General features: G+C 41.2%; 1 protein-coding gene across 1 annotated transcript; it reads left to right on the top strand.

The window, feature by feature from the left end:
- Positions 1–5,526: 5,526 nt before the first annotated feature.
- On the top strand, positions 5,527–23,037 carry LOC307123890 (putative E3 ubiquitin-protein ligase HERC4). Its single transcript, XM_079812687.1, has 24 exons — positions 5,527–6,148; positions 6,340–6,457; positions 6,540–6,616; positions 6,736–6,957; positions 7,090–7,181; positions 7,267–7,397; positions 7,526–7,653; positions 7,757–7,827; positions 7,915–8,021; positions 12,047–12,106; positions 12,199–12,304; positions 12,385–12,571; positions 12,652–12,815; positions 12,887–12,961; positions 13,042–13,137; positions 13,262–13,330; positions 13,717–13,851; positions 13,940–14,080; positions 14,163–14,329; positions 14,438–14,501; positions 14,587–14,645; positions 21,118–21,301; positions 21,383–21,482; positions 21,614–23,037. Exons 1-24 carry the CDS (start codon positions 5,941–5,943, stop codon positions 21,826–21,828), a joined length of 2,976 nt encoding a protein of 991 aa, XP_079668813.1. The 5' UTR covers positions 5,527–5,940; the 3' UTR covers positions 21,829–23,037.
- The last annotated feature ends 55 nt before the right edge of the window (positions 23,038–23,092 follow it).

Here is a 23,092-nt window from a genome sequence, read left to right as displayed (position 1 = left end):
CTCTCAGTAGTTTTAAGTGCTCTGCAGAGGCCTCCCGCTGACCGCGTTGGCCTCTCTTAAGAGGGTCGGGGACCTGCAGGCTTTTTCGGTTGACGAAGCGTGCCTGGAATTCGGGCCGGCTAACTCTCACGTGATCCTGAGACCCCGGTCTGGATATGTGCCCAAGGTTCCTACCACTCCCTTCAGAGATCAGGTAGTGAACCTGCAAGCGCTGCCTTGGAGGAGGCAGACCCAGCCTTGGCATTACTCTGTCCAGTACGCGCCCTCCGCGCCTACGTAGACATGACGCAGTGTTTCAGGACCTCAGACCAGCTCTTTGTCTGTTATGGTGGAGAGCGGAAGGGAAGTGCTCTCTCAAAGCAAAGGTTGTCTCACTGGATAGTGGACACCATTGTTTTGGCATACCAGCAGCAAGGTCGACCATGTCCCCTTGGTGTGAGGGCACACTCCACTCGGAGTGTGGCCTCCTCTTGGGCTCTAGCGCATGGCGCCTCGCTGACAGACATCTGCAGAGCTGCAGGCTGGGCGACACTCAACTCATTCGGGTGTCTTCGCTTGCTCGCCACTCCACTCCACGGACTGGATACGTGCGATATTTCCTCAGGTGAGCTCCCCCGAGAGCCCTGAGCTCCTTCAGCACTGCTTACGCCGATACCTGTGTGTCTGCCCTCTAGCGAGCCCAGACCCTCGTCTCCGGCCAGGTGCCCCGTGTGCATGGTTCCCCTCCGGCGACCCCCACACGAGTATTTCACCGTAAGTCTCCTCAGTGAGCGGGTTTCTTCCCTTGGCGTGTCCCCGCCAACCCTAGGGTTAAAAATCCACCTTCGGCTGGTACCCTAGAGATCTCCATATGCAGCCCCTAGCCGGCTCATATATGTCTCTTAAGTCCTCCCCACGGGTAGGCATCCTTGGCATTCCCTCACTGTGATATGCTTCCCAGTGTACCTTGGTAATTCTGTGATAACTGGGAGTCCTTCGTCCGTACTAGTCTTACGACAGGGTACTCACACTTACACAGGGCACTGGAAGACAGCTGAGTGGCGGGATTATATTGGGACCCCCCATTCGTTAGTCACTAACGTTACGTCGTAGTGACTGAACGAAAGGGAACGTCTCGGTTACGGATGTAACCCTCGTTCCCTGAGGAGGGAACGGAGACGTAACGTCCCGTTGCCACATCAGCTGTGCTACCTGGAACGCAGGAGTTCAGTCTTGGCTCCTCAAGCAGGTAACATAATGCGATATTGCCACGTACTTCCTTATATACTCACGCGGTGAGGCGGAGTTACGTATGCAAATTCCGCATGCCCCATGGCATTGGCACGCCATTGGGCGTTTTCTCTAAACTCGAAGTTGATAGGCTTCTAAGCGAAACCCCCATTCGTTAGTCACTAACGTTACGTCTCCGTTCCCTCCTCAGGGAACGAGGGTTACATCCGTAACCGAGACGTTCCGTCTCCGTTCCCTCCTCAGGGAACGAGGGTTACATCCGTAACCGAGATGTTCCGTCTCAAAATAAGCAATAGGCCAACATCATAAAAGCAGACCAATCAGGTTGTGAAAGTATCCCTATGCCTTAAGGTTTGGAATTTTTTAGTTTGGTGATAAAAATGCCAATCTGAGCGCTAAGCGGACCAGGACTATATGTTTTGTTTTGTTTTTTGGTCTGGACCAAACGAACCAGGCGCACCCTTAAATATGTCCTAAGACTCCATGTCCATGTGCTCTTTCTACATAACTGCATATTCTGCGAATTTGTTCAACAACCTCCAACACGTTGCATCTTACAGTTTTTTCTGAATGCTTAAGCGCTAATCGTGACTCTTGTAGCACAATTTCTAAAACTATTAATACGTATAGCAAAACCACTCACTGAGTTTGCAAAACTAAAAGCACAAACACTGCTTTGCACTAAGTTGGCAATTTTGTAACACACACTTTGCAAAACTGTAGGCACAATTCACTGCACAACACTCTTTTTGCAGAACTTTAAACACAACTCACTGCTTACACTCAATTACCAAATTTCCAACACACTCCTAGCAAAATTATACACATGTATGGCTATCATTAACACTATTTTGCCAACTGTCTGGCACACTTTCACATATGAAAACTGTTTTAGATAATTAGTTCACTTTGCAATCAGCCTAAGCACTGTAAATAAGCCACAGGTAAGCTGTCTGTGTGGAGTACAATGGAAGGAGCAGTAAGAGTGAGAAGAGTGAGAATCAGAGGAGGCCGAGGAGGCCGAGGGAGAGGACGTGGAGGTGAAGAAAGAGGAGGAAGAGGACGCGGAGGTGAAGAAGTAGGAGGAAGAGGACGTGGAGGTGAAGAAGTAGGAGGAAGAGGAGGAAGAGGACGTGGAGGTGAAGAAAGAGGAGGAAGAGGACGCGGAGGTGAAGAAGTAGAAGGAATAGGAGGAGAAAGAGGACGTGGAGTTGAAGAAGCGAGAGGGTTAGAGGAAGAGGACAAGGAGGAGCAAGAAGAGGACGAGGAGGGGAAAGAGGAAGGGTAAGAAGGGTGAGAAATAGAATAACTGATGACATCAGAGCTACAATAGTGGACCATGTCATCAACCATGGGATGACCCTGAGGGAAGCTGGCCAACGGGTTCAGCCTAATTTGAGCCGCTACACTGTGGCAAGCATCATTAGGACATTTTGAAATGAGAATCGGTAAGTACTTTGTAGCACTGCCATACTCTAATGAGAAACACAACTGTACCATACATGCAAAAATACTGAAATTGTTACTTTACAGAATTGCTAGACGTCCAGATGTTGGGGGCAAAGGAAGAATGTTCACTCCAGAGTAAGAGACCCATATAGTGAACATGGTGATTGCCAATAATGCAATAAGACTGCGCGAAATACAGCAGCGCATAATTGATAATGACACCATCTTTCAAAATATACACAGTGTAAGCATTTCTGCACTAAGTCGTGTACTTGCACGCCACAGAATAAGAATGAAGCAAATTTACAGAGTTCCTTTCGAGAGAAACACAGAACGTGTAAAGCAACTGCGATATGACTATGTGCAGGTAAGCTATAGTGTCATTGGTTCTGAATTTGGAAGTGCATACTGTAGTGCTGTGCATGGGCCTGATGTGTTGCATTTGTTTTGTCTTGTCCAGAGAGTGATGGAACTAGAAGCAGATGCCATGGGACATGAGCTACTTTTTGAAGATGAGGCCGGTTTTAACCTCAGTAAAACCCGGAGACGTGGCAGGAACATTATTGGACATCATCAATGTCCCAGGACAACGTGGTGGTAACATAACCATGTGTGCAGCTATAAGCCAAAATGGTGTTGTTCACCATCATGCAACCATAGGCCCATACAACACTGCACACATTATTGCATTCCTGGACACCTTACATGACATGCTCACTGTTCAGATACCAGAGCATACCCGATATGTCATCATATGGGACAATGTTACAGTTTTTTCCAATTGCTAACACACAATTTTTCAAACTAGTCTGGTTTTATCAAAATACTTAACACAATTCACAAAACCACACACCCAAACTGCAAAATACCTCTTATATCCTGCAAAATGAAGCACTGCAACCGAAACTACACATAGCATTATCAAAATCAAACTTTTGCACGAAATGGCACACACTTCATTCATATTACCAGATTTTTGTCTAACCAACTACACACTGTTGGGCATAATGAAAAGCACCCTCATCTTTAGTATGCTTTGCCATAATACAAAAAATTTTATCAAATTGTTCACATGCATATTTGCAGATACACACACATGCTGTTGAAACATTTTATTTTTTTTATTTTTCACTACGGTAAACAAGTCAGTGCAACATATGCACAACAGATATATTTGCATGGGACTGAACAAAAATATTCTCACAAAAAACAGTAAACTGAAAAAAAAATTCAGAAAAAATATATTACTGTAAAAAAAAAAAGGTGCTCACCTGTGGTCTTTTTATAGTGCTTACATCCTGATTGAAGTGTTAACAATTAACCATTCAGGTGTTTGGCCAGGTGGCACATGTATTGGCCAATTAGCTCATGTAGTGTCATTTTGAATGCCGGTGTTTTGAAATGGCAAACATGTGACTTTATGTCAGATTGTTGTGTCTTATGCAAAGAACCGTGTTCAGTGCATTTAAAAAGTGCCATTTTGAATTGCAAAATGTGTGTAAAGCAGAAAATGTGTTTAGACTTTTGAAGACTCGAGAAGAGGTTTTGCTCTCTGTGTGTCAGTTTAAATAATAGTGCTGTCCATGTAATTTTAGTGTGTTAGCAATTGGAAAAAACTGTAGTTTCCATAGGGCTGCTTTGGTCCGCAACTGGTTTACAGACCACCCATTCTTCATGGCACTCAACCTCCCTCCATACTCTCCATTCTTAAATCCCATCGAGGAGTTCTTCTCTACCTGGTGCTGGAAAGTGTACGACCGCCATCCTCATCAACAGGTAGCCCTTTTACAGGCAATGGAGGAGGCATGTGGAGATATTGACCGGGCATCATGTCAGGCCTGGATACGGCATTTAAGGAGATATTTTCCCCGGTGCCTTGGACTGGAGGATATCGCATGTGATGTGGATGAAATTTTGTGGCCGGACCCAGAAAGACGATATGATGTAGGCTGATTGTTTTTTTTGTGAAATTACTTTTTTGTGTTCTGACTTTGTCTTGGTTTTGATGAGTGTGAATAAACACCAATACTTGAAGTTTGGATCCTTGTACGTTTACATGACACTATGACAAAAGTATGACCTCAAATTGACATCTGTACACAGAGAAAGCAAAAGCCAGATGTGTTTTGTATTCATACCATCAGTGTGTAGTTGGCACATTGTGTGCTTAGTAGATGATGGCTTGTGTTTACTGTTTGATACGAAAACACAATTTTTACCAAGGTGTGAAGAGTTAATCTAGCTGTGTTCGCTTTTGCAAGAGAACTACAATGTTTTGATAATTGGGTGAAAGGTTTTCTTATTTGTGTGTAGAGTTTTGCAAAAATAGCCAATAGTTACAAAAAATGTGCTAAAGCAATCAGAAAAAACTGTAATTTTTTCTCCGTTGTTGGTTAATTAATATTCATATTATTTGCATACTGATTATTTAAATAGTACTATAATCTATTACGGTAAGGATATCTTTGATTTAAAATGTTACTAAGTAAATAAAAAATAAGCACTAATTCTATAATTATATACTAGACAATATTGGAATAAGTGTATCTAATAGAACGAATAAGTTCTAATGAATAAGTATAGTATCTTTAAAAAGGTACTAGTACCTAAAGAATAAGCACTAGTAGCTAATGAATAAGAACTAGCATTTAATGGAATAGATAATAGTATCTAAAAAATAAGTACTTGCAGTCCCGCTGCTGGCCGTTTTGATGCCCTAAGCACAATCACTTTATGAGCATTTTCTTGTGGTGCCCCCCTGAGCACTTGGTGCCCTACGTGCAGTGCGTGATGTGTACTAGTATCATGGAAATAGATACTAGTTCGTTTTAAGGATTAAATGTTAATACAGCTTGCCGTACATCATGTCGTACAGATCGTCATCATTCACTTTCGTTGCAAGAAAAAACGATGAAAGTGTTGACTTTTGTGACTTTTTAGTCCACGACATTTTGCAAAACACCTCCTTTTTTTGCCTCAGTGGAAGAAATACTGGTCTCGAACAACAACATTTTTTTGTTTGAAATATTATCACTTTAAGTTTTTGTTTCGTTTTCCAATTAACTTCCCTCATTCCTCAACTATATGTTTCCTTTGTTGTACGCTAGCTCTCTATAACGCCCCAAACGTATGATTTCCTGCGATGTCATTTAGGGGGAAATCGAACAGGTTTCGTTTAGGCTGAAACCAGAGTTTGCTTTCAGTTTAATATGAGTGTGTGTGTGTTTGTGTGTGTGTGTTCTTCAGTCAGTTGGAGTCAACATGTTGTGCTACTGGGGAGCGCAGGTCAGAGAGGGCTTCGGTCTCTTACAGCCTGACAAAGTCAAACATGGCAATTGTGGAATACGATCCATGTGTCCGAAATCAGCAGTTCAGGACATGTCAGCTGGAAGGAGTTTTATTGGATTTATCCGGGATGGGAAGGTCTCTGTCGTGAGATTGCGTAGTCAAGACTGTGATGGAAAACTAGGTATGATAGCCGACAATAAATTACACTATAAAAAAAAAATATATATATATCATTAGGCTACATAATAGCCTAAATGTAAGATAAATATCATAGGCTATATTAGGCTAATTATGAAAACTTGTTTGATCTTTGTTTTTATGTTTACAATATGAACAGAAGTTGGATTGATGATAATATTGTATTTACTCCAGAGAAAATACAGCTAAATGACAGAATCAGATCGATTGTCTGTGGAGGAGAGGGTGCGGTTCTTCTTGCTGATGAAGGAAGAGTTCTCATTATGGACAAATACAAATCTACTGTGTGCAGGTATGATTTATTTGGCATAACAATATAAATTACCATAAGTGATAATAACAAATCTATATCTGAAAGATTGTCTTCTCTGCAGGTCTCTCAAAGGTCTGGAAAACAGGCAGGTGACTCAGATCGCATGTGGAGACCAGCATTCAATGGCACTGACCAATGGTATTCATGAGCATTTCATCTAACATCGGATGTTTTGTTTTAATCTTTTGACATATTAACCTGATTCGATTGGCATTTGATTTGAGTGTAGATATGCAGGACTGTTGTTGGTGTTTCAGATGGTCAGTTGTTCGTATGGGGTGAGAACTCTCACGGTCAGCTGGGCTTGAGGAAAGATCATCCCGGCTCTCTGTCAGCTCAACGCGTGGAGAGTCTGTGTGGGATCCCACTGGCTCAGATCAGCGCTGGAGGAGACCACAGCTTTGTGTTGTCTCTCTCTGGAGTCGTGTTCGGATGGGGAAAGAACTCGAGTGGACAGCTGGGCCTCGGAGACACTACAGGTCTGAATATTTCATCATGTACAAAATAAATCAGTGACAGTATAAAAGCACATATAAATGTACTACATTTGTGCAACACTGTGTCAAATCTAAAGCATTGGAAGTGATGAATGTACTGTTTTTCCACCACAGACAGACACGTCCCAACGGTTGTAAATAGTCTGAACCGAAAGAAAACTGTGTCCATCTCATGTGGAGGGGAACACACTGCCACGCTATCAAAGGTAGTATTTTGAATACTTTATATATCCATATTATAATACCATATTTAGCATACAACAAACTGGACAGAAAATGTCTATGTTTCAGGGTGGCACAGTATTCACATTTGGATCAGGAGGTTCTGGTCAGCTTGGGCACAGCTCATTTGAAGACGAGCATCATCCGCGGGTGGTTGCTGAACTGTGGGGATCTAAAGTGTCACAGGTCACATGTGGGAGGTAAACTAGACCTTTCATAAGCTATCAGTGTTTCAGTGCAGATTTATTTCTAATTCCTCACATGGTTAACATGTCTGATGTACGAGTTCTGCTCAGTAATTTGGCTTTTGATCCTTTCTTTCACAAAGACGTCACACACTTGTATCAGTCGCATCGTCGAAGCTGATCTACTCCTTTGGATGTGGGATGCACGGGCAGCTGGGAAATGGAAAAATGATCAAGCAGTCTGTGCCTTTTCCTGTGGATCTGTCAAATGGTAGATACAATTTTTCTTTTTGCAGGTTTTTTTGTTATTAAATTTTTTCTCATTTTCTCATTATGTTGCCCAAAACTATAAACTAAATGTTTGTTGCACACAGAATGTGATCATGAATGTACTTTTGAAAAACTCATTGCTGGGGAGAATCATTCCTTTGCCTTGTTTTTCAAAGTAAGACGGACAATTTTCATTCAGAAATAATTTAACATACAAATGATTGCTGCACTGTGATAACTTTTTTTTTGTTGTATTTTGTAGGAGGTTAAAAGTAAGCCAAAATCCAATTCCAGAGGGGTTTTGACATTAAATGACACAATGATTGACCGATGGGTGTCTGGAAGTGATTCATGGGCAACAATAAAGAAGTGAGTGTTTGCCTTAGTTTCCGTTCAAATTATTTTTCATGATACCGCTATAAATCCAGAGCTTTTGTGTAGCCTACAAAATGTCCTCTTAAAATGTCCATGCCCATGTCGCTCTTAAAATATTCTGAAAATGCACGTGGAGCTGTGTCATGACCTTAATGAATTTATCTTCTTTTTAAAAAATACTATTAAATAGCAGAAATATCAGATAGTATTTATTTTATATAATGTTTACACAATTTAGTATCTGAATCTTAATCTTAATTATGCATGATTCTTACTATTTAAGTAGAGGTTGTGACCTAATAATGTATTTGAGCAATTTTATATATTAGAGTAGTGCATACAGGTAAGTACAGGTAAATATGATAAAAGATGGCTGTAAAAATAAATCTGCATTGTTTATCCTTTTGATCTTTCATTCAAAGAATTCGCAAAAATCTAACCTGTCATTGAAGTAAAAGAATTGAAAGTGGGGGCAAACTCACATTATGAAATAAATGTTTTCTCCAAAATACGTTGACCGCCCTTCTTTTGCCAAGATAACAGCTCTGAGTCTTCTATAGTGCCTGATGAGTTTGGAGAACATTCCTCCATACAGAATCTCTCCAGATCCATGTTGGTGCTTCTTCTCTTCAGTTCAGCCCACTCGTTTTCTATAGGGTCCAGGTCAGGACACTGGGATGGTCATGGCAGAAGCTTCATTTTGTGCTCAGTGACACATTTTTGTGTTGATTTGATGTTTGTTTTGGATCATTGTCCTGATGGAAGATCCACCACATCCCATTATATGATTTCTAGTAGAAGTGGTCAGGTTTTGATTTTTTTATCTGTTGGTATTAGAACCCATGATTCCATGTATCTGAACAAGATGTCCAGGACCTCCAGCAAAACATAGGCCCACAATTTTTAAGATCCCGCTGTATATTTAACCGTGGACATCCCTGTGTTCACCAAACCCATCTGGTGAGTTTGCTGCCAAAAAGCTCTTTTTTTTAGCTTCATCTGACCACAGAACCAGGTCCCTTTTAAAGTTCCAGTCGTGTCTGACAACTGAATATGCTGGAGTTTATTTTTAGATGAACGAGGAGGATTTTTCTTGAAACCCTCCCAAACAACATGTGGGGTTGTTTTTTTTGTTTGTTTTTTTGTCTTTCTGACCCCAAGACTCAACTACCCAGCCAACATTGCCATGTGGGCCCCATGTGGGTTTTTGATGGGCTGTCACTTGGGCCCTACATTGGCAACCCAAGTGGGGCCCATAGAATTTTGTCCATCGGCTCCACATGGGCCCCATGTGTGTTAGCCCATAGGGGCACATGATGGGTCCATAGTGGGCGCTAAGTGGGGCCCATTTGTGTATTCATTATAGGGGCCAATATGGGTCCTAATAAATGGGGCCAAAGTGGGCCACATACAGAACCCTTATGGGGCCCAATTGGTTGATATCACTGGGCCCACAAATGGCCCCTCTATGGGTTTTTTTTGTGGGACCCGAGTGGGTGAGATCTGGGCCCCATTTATATGTCTTTTTATTCCTGTAAGTGAAATTAATGTGCTGATTTGCAAAATAAACTATCAAACCCTGCCAACTTTAAGTTAATCTATGTTTTACTAAACCTGTACCGGACCGTAATAATTTAAATTACATGAAAAAATTTCTACTGTGAAAAAAATGACTTTCAACTCAGAATTTGCAAATCACCTTTTTATTGATCATAAGAAAAAAAAACAAGAAAATAAAAAAAAAGTTAAGTCACACAGGACATGAGCATTGAAAATTCTTCAGTCCATCACTCCTGGGATTGGGCAGACCCATCAGTTTCATATCTAAAGAACAGTAATGAAAGAAAAGACAGAAAAGGCAATTTGTCAGGACTTCTGAAATGGAGGACCCAGATGCAGAGTGAACAAAGATAATTTATTGACAGGACAGTTCAACAAGGCACAAGAGGGTAGTGGATGAGTGAGTCCAAACAGCAGGGCCAACGGGGAACAATGACATGACGGATGAGTGTGACTGCTGGAACCAGCTCCAAGATACAGCAGGTTGAAGAACCTCTGAGGACTGACCAGACCAGGTAGATGGTAATGGAGAAGACAGGGCAGGACACAGTGAAGCAGGGATCCGTACTTGCTGCTCACACACTCAGAACCAGTCCAGTTACCAGGCAGAGGGAACCAGCAGGCAGGGAATCCCAGGGAGGCGGCAGGAATTAACACAAGACAACACTCAAGACAACGAAAGAAAACCAATCAAATAAAAACTGACGAAACTATAACACTAGAAACAAACGATAAACTAAATATAACTGGAGCTAGAAAAAGGGGAAAACAAAAGAGAAACCAAAATAAAGCCTGGATAAAACTAGAGCAAAATAAAGATAGAACCTTGACTAAAAATTCAGGATCAAAGGGAAAAAACTGAAAATAAATAAACTCAAAGCCAAAAATATAGGAGACACTAAATCTCTAACTGACTTGGCAAGATGAACGAGCAAACACTGAATACGTACAACAAACCAAGGAGGGAAAGGAACTCAATATAAAAGGGAAAAGCACATGAGGATCAGGTGAGCACAATTAGTGAAATGAGGACTAGACAAGGACTAAACAAGGGGGCGTGGTAACCGGAAACAAAGAGGTGGGACAAGAGGAACACAAGGCAGACACAAACAAAGACAGACAGAGCCATGTGCTTAGACACAACACAAACATAGAAACATTAAACAAGGACAACACAGACAAGGCTGCCAGGGCAGAACCCTGACACAATTAGTTTAAAATACTATCAAAACATTAACAAGAACACTCTCTTAAAAAGCATACATGATTATGATAAAGCCATGCCTGCACGAGGCAAGTGATTTTAGATTATTTAAAAAAATTATTTTAATGAAGTGTGTGTGTGTGTGTGTGTGTGTGTGTATGTATATGTATATGTATATGTGTATATATATATATATATATATATATATATATATATATATATATATATATATATATATATATATATATATATATATATATATATATATATATATATATATATATATATATATAAAATAGGGTTAGGCTGTTACCCATAATTGTATAAAAAACAAAACCAACTGCAAACAATAAAACTTTACAATTCTAAATATAGCCCAAATGTGGCCCACATGGGACCCTCAAATAAACAATAATGGGCAACCTAACTGGGCCCCACAACTTTATCCAAGATGGGGCCCACATTCAGCCCATCAAAGTGCCCACTCTGAGCCCATGCCCAGATGACGCCCATATAGCCCAGATAAAAACCACGTGGGGCCCACATGGACATGTTGGCTGGGTAATCTCTGCAGTTCTTCATCTGTGATCCTTGGAGAGTCTTTGTCCACTCAAACTCTCCTCCTCAACATGCATTAGGAAAATATAGACACGTGTTCTCTTCCAGGCAGATTCGTAACATCTTTAGTTGATTGGAACTTCTTAATTATCGCTCTGATGGTGGAAATGGGTATTTTTCAATGTTTTAGCTATTTTCGTACAGCCACTCTCTATTTTTTGAAGCTCAACAATCATTTGCTGCACATCAGAACTATATTCTGTGGTTTGACTCATTGTGATGGATGATTAAGGGAATTTGGCCTTTGTGTTTCCTCATTGTTATACACCTGTGGAACAGGAACTCATAGCAATTTCGTCTTCTTAGTCACCCTGGTGTGCTAAAAATGTCAATATTAATTGGAATATACTTCACAGTTATTTTACTTATTAAAAATTCTAGGGGTGCTGTGGCCAACATGTTTTGGAGAAAAACATCTATTTCACAATGTGACACCCCCCCCCTCCCCCCCCCCACACACACACACACTTTCAATTGTTTTACTTCAACGAAAGGTTAGAATTTTGCAAATGTTTTGAATGAAAGATCAAAAGGATAAACAATGCAGATTTACTTTTACAGACATCTCTGATCATATTTACCAGGGCTGTACTGTGTACAGTAAATGGACAAAAAAGTATTATTTTGTTATTTACAGGGAAATAAACACTGTGTTCTCCTCTGCCGCCTCTCTGAATGGAAGTTTTCTCATAACAAGGTAAAATTAGGTAGTCTTATCTAGTCATTTCTCCTTTTTGTGCCTAAAATGACTCCTTCCATCACAGATTTTATGTAACTTTCTGTCTTTAGTTGTGATGAACATTATCAGACGTCTGAGGAGCATTGTGGGTTGGATTTTGATCTGGTTAAAACATCCTTTGCAAAGTTATTAGAGGATAAACGGTTAATATCAGAGGTAATGATGAATCTGTTTACAAAAAAAAAGTCATTACATTTTAAATTGCATGAGTGAGATGGAGTTCATTTGGCCCTCAGGTGGTGAAAGTGGTACACTATACTCTGCTGCCGTCTCTGAAGCCAAATCCAGCTGGTGTGGAAGCTCTGAGACTTTACCTTCTCCTCCCTGAGCTCATCGGAGGACTCCAGAAACAAAGAACTGAACTCACTGGAGCGATGGCCTCCAGAATCCTTCAGTTGAATCCAGCCGCTCGTACAATGTTGGGTAAAGCTGGAGGACCATTACAACCTTTGTGTTTTTGGCCTTGTTGTACTCCTCTAAGTATTTGTATGATATGTTCTCAGAGATGTACTGGTCCAAACTCCCCAGTGATTGGCTAAGAGGCTTGGTGAAGTTATTTCACAAAGAATCTGCTCAGCTGATTGGCCAGATTTCTTGCGGTGAAACTGGCCATGACTTAACTAGACGCCTGCAGAACTTTTTGCAGATCCTTCAGATGCTCTATAAGGTGCCTTTTTTAAACATTTGATTTGAAATTTAACCTGATCATTGTATGATTGTTGTTTATACTTTGTAAAGGTCTGTTGCACTACCCACAATGACATCACAAACAGTGGTTTCATCATTCACGAGGTTAATGATCTCCTAGATACGGTGAGAACCAAAGAAATAATGAATTCTGTATTCAAAAGATATTTTTGCCTGAAATTTCTCTTCTTTCTGTACATCAATAGCTGCAAGTCACCTTGGTAGACATGGTTAAGATGCTTTTGAGCTTTTGTCTCACTGACGATTACCATGACATGGCGAAATTGAAAGATTACTACTTTGTGAGTATTGAAGGCTTCTGACATGATAAATATGAATATTTCAAAGAGATTTGCATTACATTTTTAATGTTCTGTGTTCAATAACTTACAAATCTTACAGTCCTTTTGTGGATCTTTCTTTCAGGAAATTATACAAATATTGGTCAAGTTCCCTTTTGCAGCTGACACCGTATCTAAACGGAAAATGTTTCGTGTAAGTCAGAGATGGATGTACTCAGTCATACATATGCCATATATACAGTACATATGCCAAATAACTTAAATAATTTTTAAGCAACAGTTACCCTCAAACCTGTATGACTTTCTTATGTGGGGCACAAAATGCATATTCTACAAAATACACTAGAAAAAAAAAGTTTCACAAATCTCTAGAGTTCTATAAAGAAAAGGTTCTATATAGGGAGAAATATCTTAATTGATTGCATAAAACCCTCATGTTTAACAGAACGATAAATAATTATTTTCATGATTTATCACAACTTTTTATCTTTTGTACTTGTGTTCTACAGAAGAAAGTCATAAAGGTTTGGAATGACACAAGGGTGAATAAATGAGCTAACATAATTTTACTCTTCTTAGTTCTCGCAGATGAAGTGCATAGAGAGCCATACTGCCAACGAGTTGCGCATAAACAGGGAATCACTGTTGAGAGACACTGCTGACAGACTAAAGTATCTCAGAAAAAAAAAACGCTCATTTTTTCACAGATTAAAGGTAAAAGAATTACAGAACTAAAACAGATTTGAAATGTCTGATATTGCATTTTACCTTTACTATTATTATGAAAATGTCTCCTGTACAGGTGGTGTTCATCGGGGAGAAGGGAATAGATATGAGGGGCTTATCGGCAGAGTTCTTCTCCCTCCTTTCCAAGTCTCTTCTCAATTGGGAGAAAAGAGTTCTGGAGGTCCATGAGAATTCATTGGTTTGGTTCAATCCTGATGTAAGCTCGACACCAAACATTCCTTATCCCTTCTTATGTGGCCTTCCCCATATATATCGATAAGATGCTTGTGTCTTTTCAGCACACGATACGTAATAAGGATTTCTACTATCTTGGCATTATCTGTGGAATGGCGCTGTACAACAATCATCACATTAGCATTGACTTCCCACTGGCCTTGTTCAAGAAACTCCTCCAGCTGAGTCCCACTCTGAATGATCTGGAGGAACTGTCCCCTGTAGAGGCCAGGTAAACACTTACAGACTACTAACCATTAGATTTGATACACTGTATGTTTCACAGTGCTTTTACAGAACATGTCAATTTTTTGATTTTATTTTTAAAATCCCACATTAGAAGTTTGAAAAACCTTCTTGAGGAGGATGAGGACGTCGTGGATATACTCTTTTTGGATTTCACAGTAATGCAGTTTGTATTGGTTCACTTGTATAAAGGTGTATTGAGCTGTTGTTTAAATGCTTACATTATTCATTTACATCTTTCAGGTCAAAGGGCAAGAGCTCGTTCCAAATGGAGGTCAAATTCAAGTGACCAAAGTTAATAGGTAGTGTACTACTTGTTGTTATATCTTACTGATATTCTGCTGTAAGAATACACGTGAGGCGAGAGTGAGCTTGAAAACAAACTGGCCGTCTTTATTGTTCCTCAATAGCGCGCCAACATCAAGTGCCGTTTTTACCATACCAAAATTCTGTCACACAAAAAGGGAGGTATGGAAACACAGAAAGGACAATTAGCATTTCGTAAATACACAACATATTCTTTCCTCCTAAATTTGAAACAGTAAAGAAAATGAACATTACTTTACATTTGTCTTTTTCGTTCTTTTTTTTCTTCTTTAAACTAACTAGGGAAAGAGGGTAGACTACCTCGATTCCCAGACAGGACCCTGGGGATTATTCTGCCCCAATGTTGTGGGTTTGTCACTAGCTAGAGTGTCAGTCTATTTGGAGGTCTGCGTTCTCTCTGAGGATACGGCCGGTCCCTCTGTACGCTCACAGTCAGTCTTTTTAACAGGAGTTTGGTTTGACAAGGACACTGGCTGAGTTGTAGGAAAAGTGTCTTTCACCTGACTTAGCAAAGTCTCAGTCAGTGCATTCCCAAAGGTTGGTTCAGAAGAATGTTCAGGCAGCTGGTGGTAATCTGGAGACATTTCTGAATAAGGAACCGTCGTCACCTGTTCTTCTGAGCTTTCACCAGAATTTGCAGCTAGTAACTGATCTACATGCCTTTTCCAGATGAGGTGAGCGTCGACGAGTTCAACAGTGTAAGACACTGGGCCAGTTTGTGCAATCACCACTGCTGGTAGCCATTTGACACCTTTTCCATAGTTAAGAGCTAGCACTTTGTCTCCAGGTCTGAAACAACGATGTTTTGCTTTTAAACGTTGTTCTATCTGAATGTTTTGTTGTACTTGAACAATTTGTTTTGTTTTCTGGGATTTCAACAAATCCAGACGAGTGCGAAGCTGTCTTTTGAGCATCGCGGTGGCAGGCGACACTTTGGTGGTAGCCTGGGGGGTGTTTCTGTAAGAGAGTAGAAAAGTGTTGATGCGTTGATTTAGTGATCCTTTCCCCTGAGTGGACTTAAGAGCGTGCTTCAACGTCTGGACAAACCTCTCAGCAAGACCGTTAGTCGACGGGTGATAAGGTGCTGACCGAATGTGTTGAATCCCATTAGCCTTCATAAAAGCCTCAAACTCCTCTGAGACCAGCTGAGGTCCATTGTCGCATTGTCACAAGTTGCTGAGGGAGGCCAAAACGACCAAAAATTTAACGAAGTTCTTCCACCGTTTTCACTGATGAAGTGCTTTTCATTATCTCAACCTCTGGCCATTTGCTGTGGGCATCCATAAGAACTAAGAACATATGGTCTTCCAATGGCCCTGCAAAATCAACATGAACTCTCACCCATGGTTCCTCAGGCCAGTGCCAGGGGTGTAACGGGCTGGTTGAGGGGTATTTCTCAGCTTTTAACATGCACTGCACGATTTGGCCACACCTGGCCACCAAAGGTAGCTACGGCCTATTTCCTTCATCCGAACTACTCCACAGTGTCCAGAATGAAGCTCCTCAAGTACTCGTTGTCTCAAGGGTGGTGGAATAATGACCCTTGAGCCCCATAGTAGACAACCAGATTCAACTGTTAGCTCATTTCTCCTGCTCACATAAGGCCTTAAGAGCGGTGACATTTCTCCCACTTCCCCTCTGAGCACGAGATCCAAAACCTTGGACATCACTGGGTCAGTACGTGTGTGCTTTTTTACCTGAGCTGCTGTTACAGGGGAATTGTCCACCTCTTTGAAATAGAAGATTTCCGCCTTTACTGGTTGTGGATGAGTAGTGGGCAATGGCAGTCGGGAAAGCCCATCGGCATTGGCATGATATTCTGATCGTCTGTATTTGATATCATACTGATGTGCAGAAAGGAGAAGGGCCCAATGCTGCATTCTTGCAGCTGCAAGTGAAGGAATGTCTGAATGTGGGCCAAAGATGGAGGTGAGAGGTCTGTGATCTGTTAGGAGTGTAAATCGCCCTCCAAACAAGAGCTGATGAAATTTCTTCACCCCGAACACAATGGCAAGTGCCTCACGCTCAATTTGGGCATAGTTGCCTTCAGCCTTGCTCAAAGTTCGTGATGCAAAAGCGATGGGTTTTTCCTCACCTGACGGCATGATGTGTGACACCACCGCCACCCACGCCATACGGCGACGCGTCACATGCCAGCTGCACTGGCAGAGCGGGGTTAAAATGGGTGAGTGCTTCAGACTGCGCTAAAGCCATTTTCACATCAGTGAACGATTCCTCACATTGTTTAGTCCATTCCCACTTTTTGAATTTGTTCAGTAGTTCGTGTAGTGGTTTTAGCCTGTTAGCTAGATTTGGCACAAACTTTGCATAATAAGCCAACAGCCCCAAAAAAGACAGAAGCTGACTAACGTTTTGCGGAGCTGGTGCTTCCACTATTGCCTTCACTTTTGAGGGTGCCTTATGAAGCCCCGAACCATCAATTACGTGGCCCAAATACTCAACGGAAAGGCAGAAAAACTCACACTTGTCCTTCCTGACCTTCAGTCCGAAACTCTGCAGTCTTTGCAAGGTGGCTTTCAAATTACCTCAAACGTTCTTGCTCATCCTTTCCGGTAATCAGCAAATCATCAAGGTAGCACTGCACCCCGGTCAGCCCAATGATAATCTGGTCCATTGCTCTTTGAAATAGTGCCGGCGCAGAGGTAATCCCAAATGGAAATCTCTGAAATTGATACATTCCCTTATGCGTCACAATGGTAAGAAGATTTTGTGTGCTCGGGTCCACGTGCATCTGTAAGTATGCCTGGCACAAATCTATTTTACTGAACCGTTGGCCCCCAGCAAGACCAGAAAACAGATCCTCAATAAGTGGCAGCGGATACTGCTCTGCGGTCAGAACTGGATTTACGGTTACCTTAAAATCTCAGCATAATCGAAGGGACCCATCCTTCTTCATGACCGGCACGATAGGTGTAGCCCATTCACTGGTGTCTCTTCAGTTCGGCTTCCACCTTGGGTTTAAGTGCATATGCTACAGGTCTGGCTTTCAAACATTTTGGCTGACTGCCTGGCTTCACTGTCAATTTCGCTACAATGTCCTTCATACTTCCAAGTTCATCACTGAACACATCTGCATATTTATTTAGAATTCCTTGCAGGTTTGTGTTATTATTTATCAGATGGACCTCTTGCCAATTCAGCTTAATCTTCTCTAGCCAAGCCCTTCCTAGCAAGGCTGGGTGATTGCTATCAATAAAGTACAGTGGTAGTTTCCTTTTTTGCATATTGAGTTCAACTGTCACCTCAATTACCCCTTTAACAGGAACTATCTCACCGGTGTATGTCTTTAGTGTGATGTTGGATGGCTGAGGGATGCGATGAGGCAGCATTTCCTTTAATGTCGTCTCTGACACCAATGACACTGCAGCTCCTGTGTCTACCTGCATGCTTACTGGTTTTCCATCCAGAAACGGAGTCAACCAGTAGCCTCGTCCTTTTCCTGAAACAGATAAAACACATAGAGCGTCCTCGTCCTCTGTACCCGAATCACTCTGTGTTGTCTGAGTGTTTTCCATTTGGTTCACAAACTTTTGTTTGAATTTTTGATGACTTTTCATTTTAAGTCCAGCGTGACCTTTTTTGCCACAATTTCTACAGTTCATGTCCTTGCACCAACAGTCTCCTGGCTGATGTCCCCCTCTTCCGCATCGATAACATGGTTTATCTGAGTTTGACTTGTTTTTGTCTGCATAAACCTTGTGCACTTGGGTCGATGCACTTAGTTGTTGTGCCTCTTTTGCGGCCATTTCCATAGATGTGCTGATTTCTTTGGCCTTTTGTAACGTTAAATTACTTTCAGTTAGTAGTCGTTTTTGTATAGCCTCACTTAGAAGACCACAGACAAGCCTGTCACGTATGGTGTCACTCAGTGACTGGCCAAACTCACAATATTCAACACAGCCACAAATTGAGAGATGGATTTGCCATCTTGCTGATTTCTTTTGTGAAATCTGAATCTTTCAGCGATAATCAATGGTTTCGGTGAATAGTGGTCTTTAAGTAAACCCACTATTTCCTGATCGGATTTGTCACCCGGTCTGTTTGGCTGTGTTAAACTCCGCAGCAGATTAAATGTTTTCACACCCATGACACTCAGAAAAGTTGGCGCTGTGGCTGCGTCTTTGATCTCATTTGCCAGCACAAAGTAGTCAAAACGTTCAGTATAGGCACTCCACTGTTCCACAGATTCATCAAATGATCCAATGTTACCGATTAATCCAGCCATTTTGTTTACTCACTCCTTTTAATGTTTCTTTGATCGTCAGCCTTGCGATTCCTCTCCCCCTCTTAATCCGCGTTCGTCAATCTGCTTCTTTCCTGTCTTTCACTCTATTCCCTTCCAGCGAAGACAACTCGTTCAGCTCCGATCGTCGCGGTTCTGTGCAGGGTCGCCGTGCATTCACGTTTCTCTCTCGTGGAAGATAGCATGGTCGAGACGGGGAATTTGCGGCGCGAACATCTGTCATACGAAAACAACAACTCCGTGTGGTACGAAACGTCCTCGTCGCCAGTTATGTTATATCTTACTGATATTCTGCTGTAAGAATACATGTGAGTCGAGAGTGAGCTTGAAAACAAACTGGCCGTCTTTATTGTTCCTCAATAGCGCGCCAACATCAAGTGCCGTTTTTACCATAGGCTACCAAAATCCCGTAACACAAAAAGGGAGGTATGGAAACAGAAAGGACAATTAGCATTTCGTAAATACACAACACTTGTATCTATCTATCTATCTATCTATCTATCTATCTATCTATCTATCTATCTATCTATCTATCTATCTATCTATCTATCTATCTATCTATCTATCTATCTATCAGTGATGCGCGGGTCAATGTATAAACAACCCGCACCCGACCGACGTTTTCAACTAACCCGCCCGCAACTCGGACCGCAAAAAAAAAAGAAGAAAATATTGTACCCGACCCGCTTCCTGACCCGCATTTTTTAAAAGTAGTAAATGCTCATCGTAGCTCATTGGGCCATTGAGAAAATGTTTCAGGCCCTGACGTGGTGTGCTCAGAGGTGCAGCAGCGAGAGCAGGAAGTTCTTGCGGCGGCCCATCATTTTCCATTTCAGCTCCAGATGCATATTATTGATGAACGCGATGTTTATGTTTCGACCCGGCTTGAAGAATTCATCAGCCCACATTTGGAAAACATTTGGAAAAGTGTGAAAGCCCTTAGGAGCGCAAACTGTTATTTTTCTGAATGCTGTATGATATACATGGATTTCTCGGCGACGTCATCACTGCTTGCGCACGCACCCGAGAGGCAGAAAGAAGAAACCTCTCGTGTTGTAGGTTAGTAGCGGCGTGTCTGTAAGTCAAAATGCCAAGGAGTTGCTGCGTGGTTAATTGTACCAACAGAGCCAGTGCTGGGTGCCTGATGTTTAACATACCTAGGGGGAAGCATGCGTTTACCAAAAAATTATTACCTAACATGATCATTCATACATGTATCACAGCAACACTGCAAAATTAAAGACAAACAGATCCAACTAAAATCACGTTTTATTGAGTCAGCAGTTATATACAAACAATAAGGAAAGCTTCAATGTTGTTGCAGTAGCGGACCAGCGATCTGTCTTTCTGCCTCCAGGATGCGCACGCACCCTGTAATGTTTGTAAACAGGAAACCCGTGTATAGCCTAGTGTTATGTAATACAGGCTTGATTTATTCATTTATTTCGTTTAATTTTCTTAACAATTAAGATGCTGCATGTGTTTATCCAGTCTAATCGAAGTGTGCGTCTCTCCCCCGACTTTCCCAACAAAAATCCCGCCCCCTCTCAGAAAATACATAAAACTGACTTTAAATGCGTTTAAAAGTAGCCTATTAAAATGGTACAATGGCATTGCTCAGTTCAACGTTTTGGGAAATCGGGCATTTTGTCCCGCGTCAGCATTTATTCAAAAGTTAATAACGCTCAACATTCAAAAGGTAAATAAGGATTTATTGACGATCCGACCGACCGTGACCCGAATATCATTAAAAATATTTTTGGATGACTCGTAACCGCGGGTAACCGCGGGTGGCCGCGGGCACCCGCTCATTTTGGATCAACCCGCGCATCACTGCTATCTATCTATCTATCTATCTATCTATCTATCTATCTATCTATCTATCTATCTATCTATCTATCTATCTATCTATCTATCTATCTGTCTGTCTGTCTGTCTGTCTGTCTGTCTGTCTGTCTGTCTGTCTGTCTGTCTGTCTGTCTGTCTGTCTGTCTGTCTGTCTGCCTGCCTGCCTGCCTGCCTGCCTGCCTGCCTGCCTGCCTGCCTGTCTGTCTGTCTGTCTGTCTGTCTGTCTATCTATCTATCTATCTATCTATCTATCTATCTATCTATCTATCTATCTATCTATCTATCTATCTATCTATCTATCTATCTATCTAGCAAGCTTGTCTTGTTTTTTACAGACAGAAGTATGTGGATTTGTATGTCGACTTTGTTTTCAACAAGTCTGTGGAGAATCAGTTCAAGTATTTTTCAAGAGGTTTCTCTAAGGGCTGCCCACTTGATATCTGGACCATGTTTCACCCTGAAGAACTCCAGGAGCTTCTCCACGGCTCTCCTAAATATGACTGGCAGGAGCTTCTGCAGGTAAACGTATTTGCAAAACTTGCAAATTTGTAACAAGCATTTAACAATTAGTATTTAAGACTTGTCCCGCTTCATCTTCAGTCTGCCTCCTATGAAAGCTGTTCTGCCTCTGATGAGCTTATCAAGAACTTCTGGACGGTTTTCTTTGAGTTCTCTGAAGAGAACAAGAAGAGATTTCTGAGTAAGCTTTAACTTGAACATATTAATTTCTTTTTTCTTTTTTCTTTTTTGATGCATCTACGACTTCATATGGACATTTAAGAAATGTTATTTTTATTGCCTCACATCCTCGCTCTACCTATTTTTCTTCAGGGTTCTTGTATGGAACGGACTGTGTGCCTGCTGGAGGTCTCTCAAAGCGCTCTCTGAAGATTTGTCAGTCAGGCGGTCCTGATCCAGATCACCGTTTTCCAGAAGCCCAGACCTGCTTTGGCAGATTAATTCTTCCCCAATACAGCAGTATCAACACACTTCGCAACAAGCTAGTACATGCAATCAGCTTTTGTGAGGTTTTTGGACGAGAGTGAACATCTCTCGAGGTTCCCATCTCCAAAATATATGAAACTAAGTGTATGTTGATAAAACCTGTAGTAGACAGACATCTGTTTTTAAAATGTTACAGGAACTTTGTGATTCTTTCCCCAAGCTTCTTTCAGTCACAAATTCGAAATATAGATGCAACACAGCTCAGTTTATAATAAAAAATTTAAATAATGTAAATAATTGTAAATGTCAGAGCAATAGATATTCTATTTACCTTTCATTGGATGACCTTTCACTCTTTATGCTTTACAGTTGGTAGAATAACTGAACTGGTCATTTTATTATCGCATTATATATATTTTTATTCGCTTTGGTACTATTTTCACAAGTAAGGTGTACATTTTCAAAACTCTGCCAAAGAAAAAAAATCCAAACTGATCACACTTGTAACACAGCTAGTCATTCTTTTAAAACCTGATCTCATGCTTTCATTCAGTTGCACATATTTTCAGTCCACATAATCATTGTTTCAAACACAAGATTATTGTAATATGTAATGAGAACATTTAGTTTAATCACCGAAACACAACAGTGTGATCCTCTGTCAGTTTAGTACTTTTAACAATCGGTTCATTCAACCGCAAACAATGCAATATACATGTTCCAAATCACCCTCGTTGCTGAAATCTACAGTAACACAGGCTATGTTTGTAATAGTATCTATTCAGTGTGTTATCAAAAGGTGTAATACAGTTATGACACAGCCATGAGGTTCTGGGCTATATAACTGAGTTTGCTATATATCACAGTTATGTCATATACATAACTATGTTTTCAGTGGTGTATAAAAACCTTACATAATGTTTTATTACCTTGGAATGAGCTTCATAACACGGGTCCTCTTACAGTGAAATTGCATTTTGCACCGTCATGTTTTACGGTAGCCCTAAATGGACAAATTTCTATACAGAGTGCTAGTCACTCTCTGCTCTCGCTGACGATTACATTTTTGTCCTGTGTCGGCCACGGTAGCTTCTCTATGTGCTTCGAAAGGGAGGGGTGAGCGGTGGGTGATTACAATACACAACCTCACCGCTAGATGCCGCTAAAATGTACACACTGCACCTTCAAAGGGTAAATAACACACAGTTTCTGCCAATCTCATGTTAATCTTGAGTACCTATATAATTGCATCCTTCATATCTCCGAAGAGTCTTTAGTTTTATCATATCTATAAAAAACATATACACTGTACCGATTCTTTGATTTTGTGGTCTAAAAACAAAATGACAGTGCTGTCGACGGCTG

The sequence above is a fragment of the Gobio gobio genome (genome assembly GCF_949357685.1).
Source record: "Gobio gobio genome assembly, chromosome: 3".
Taxonomy (NCBI): Eukaryota; Metazoa; Chordata; class Actinopteri; order Cypriniformes; family Gobionidae; genus Gobio; species Gobio gobio.
Note: the sequence above shows the minus strand (reverse complement) of the source record. Positions and strands in the feature narration are given on the sequence as shown.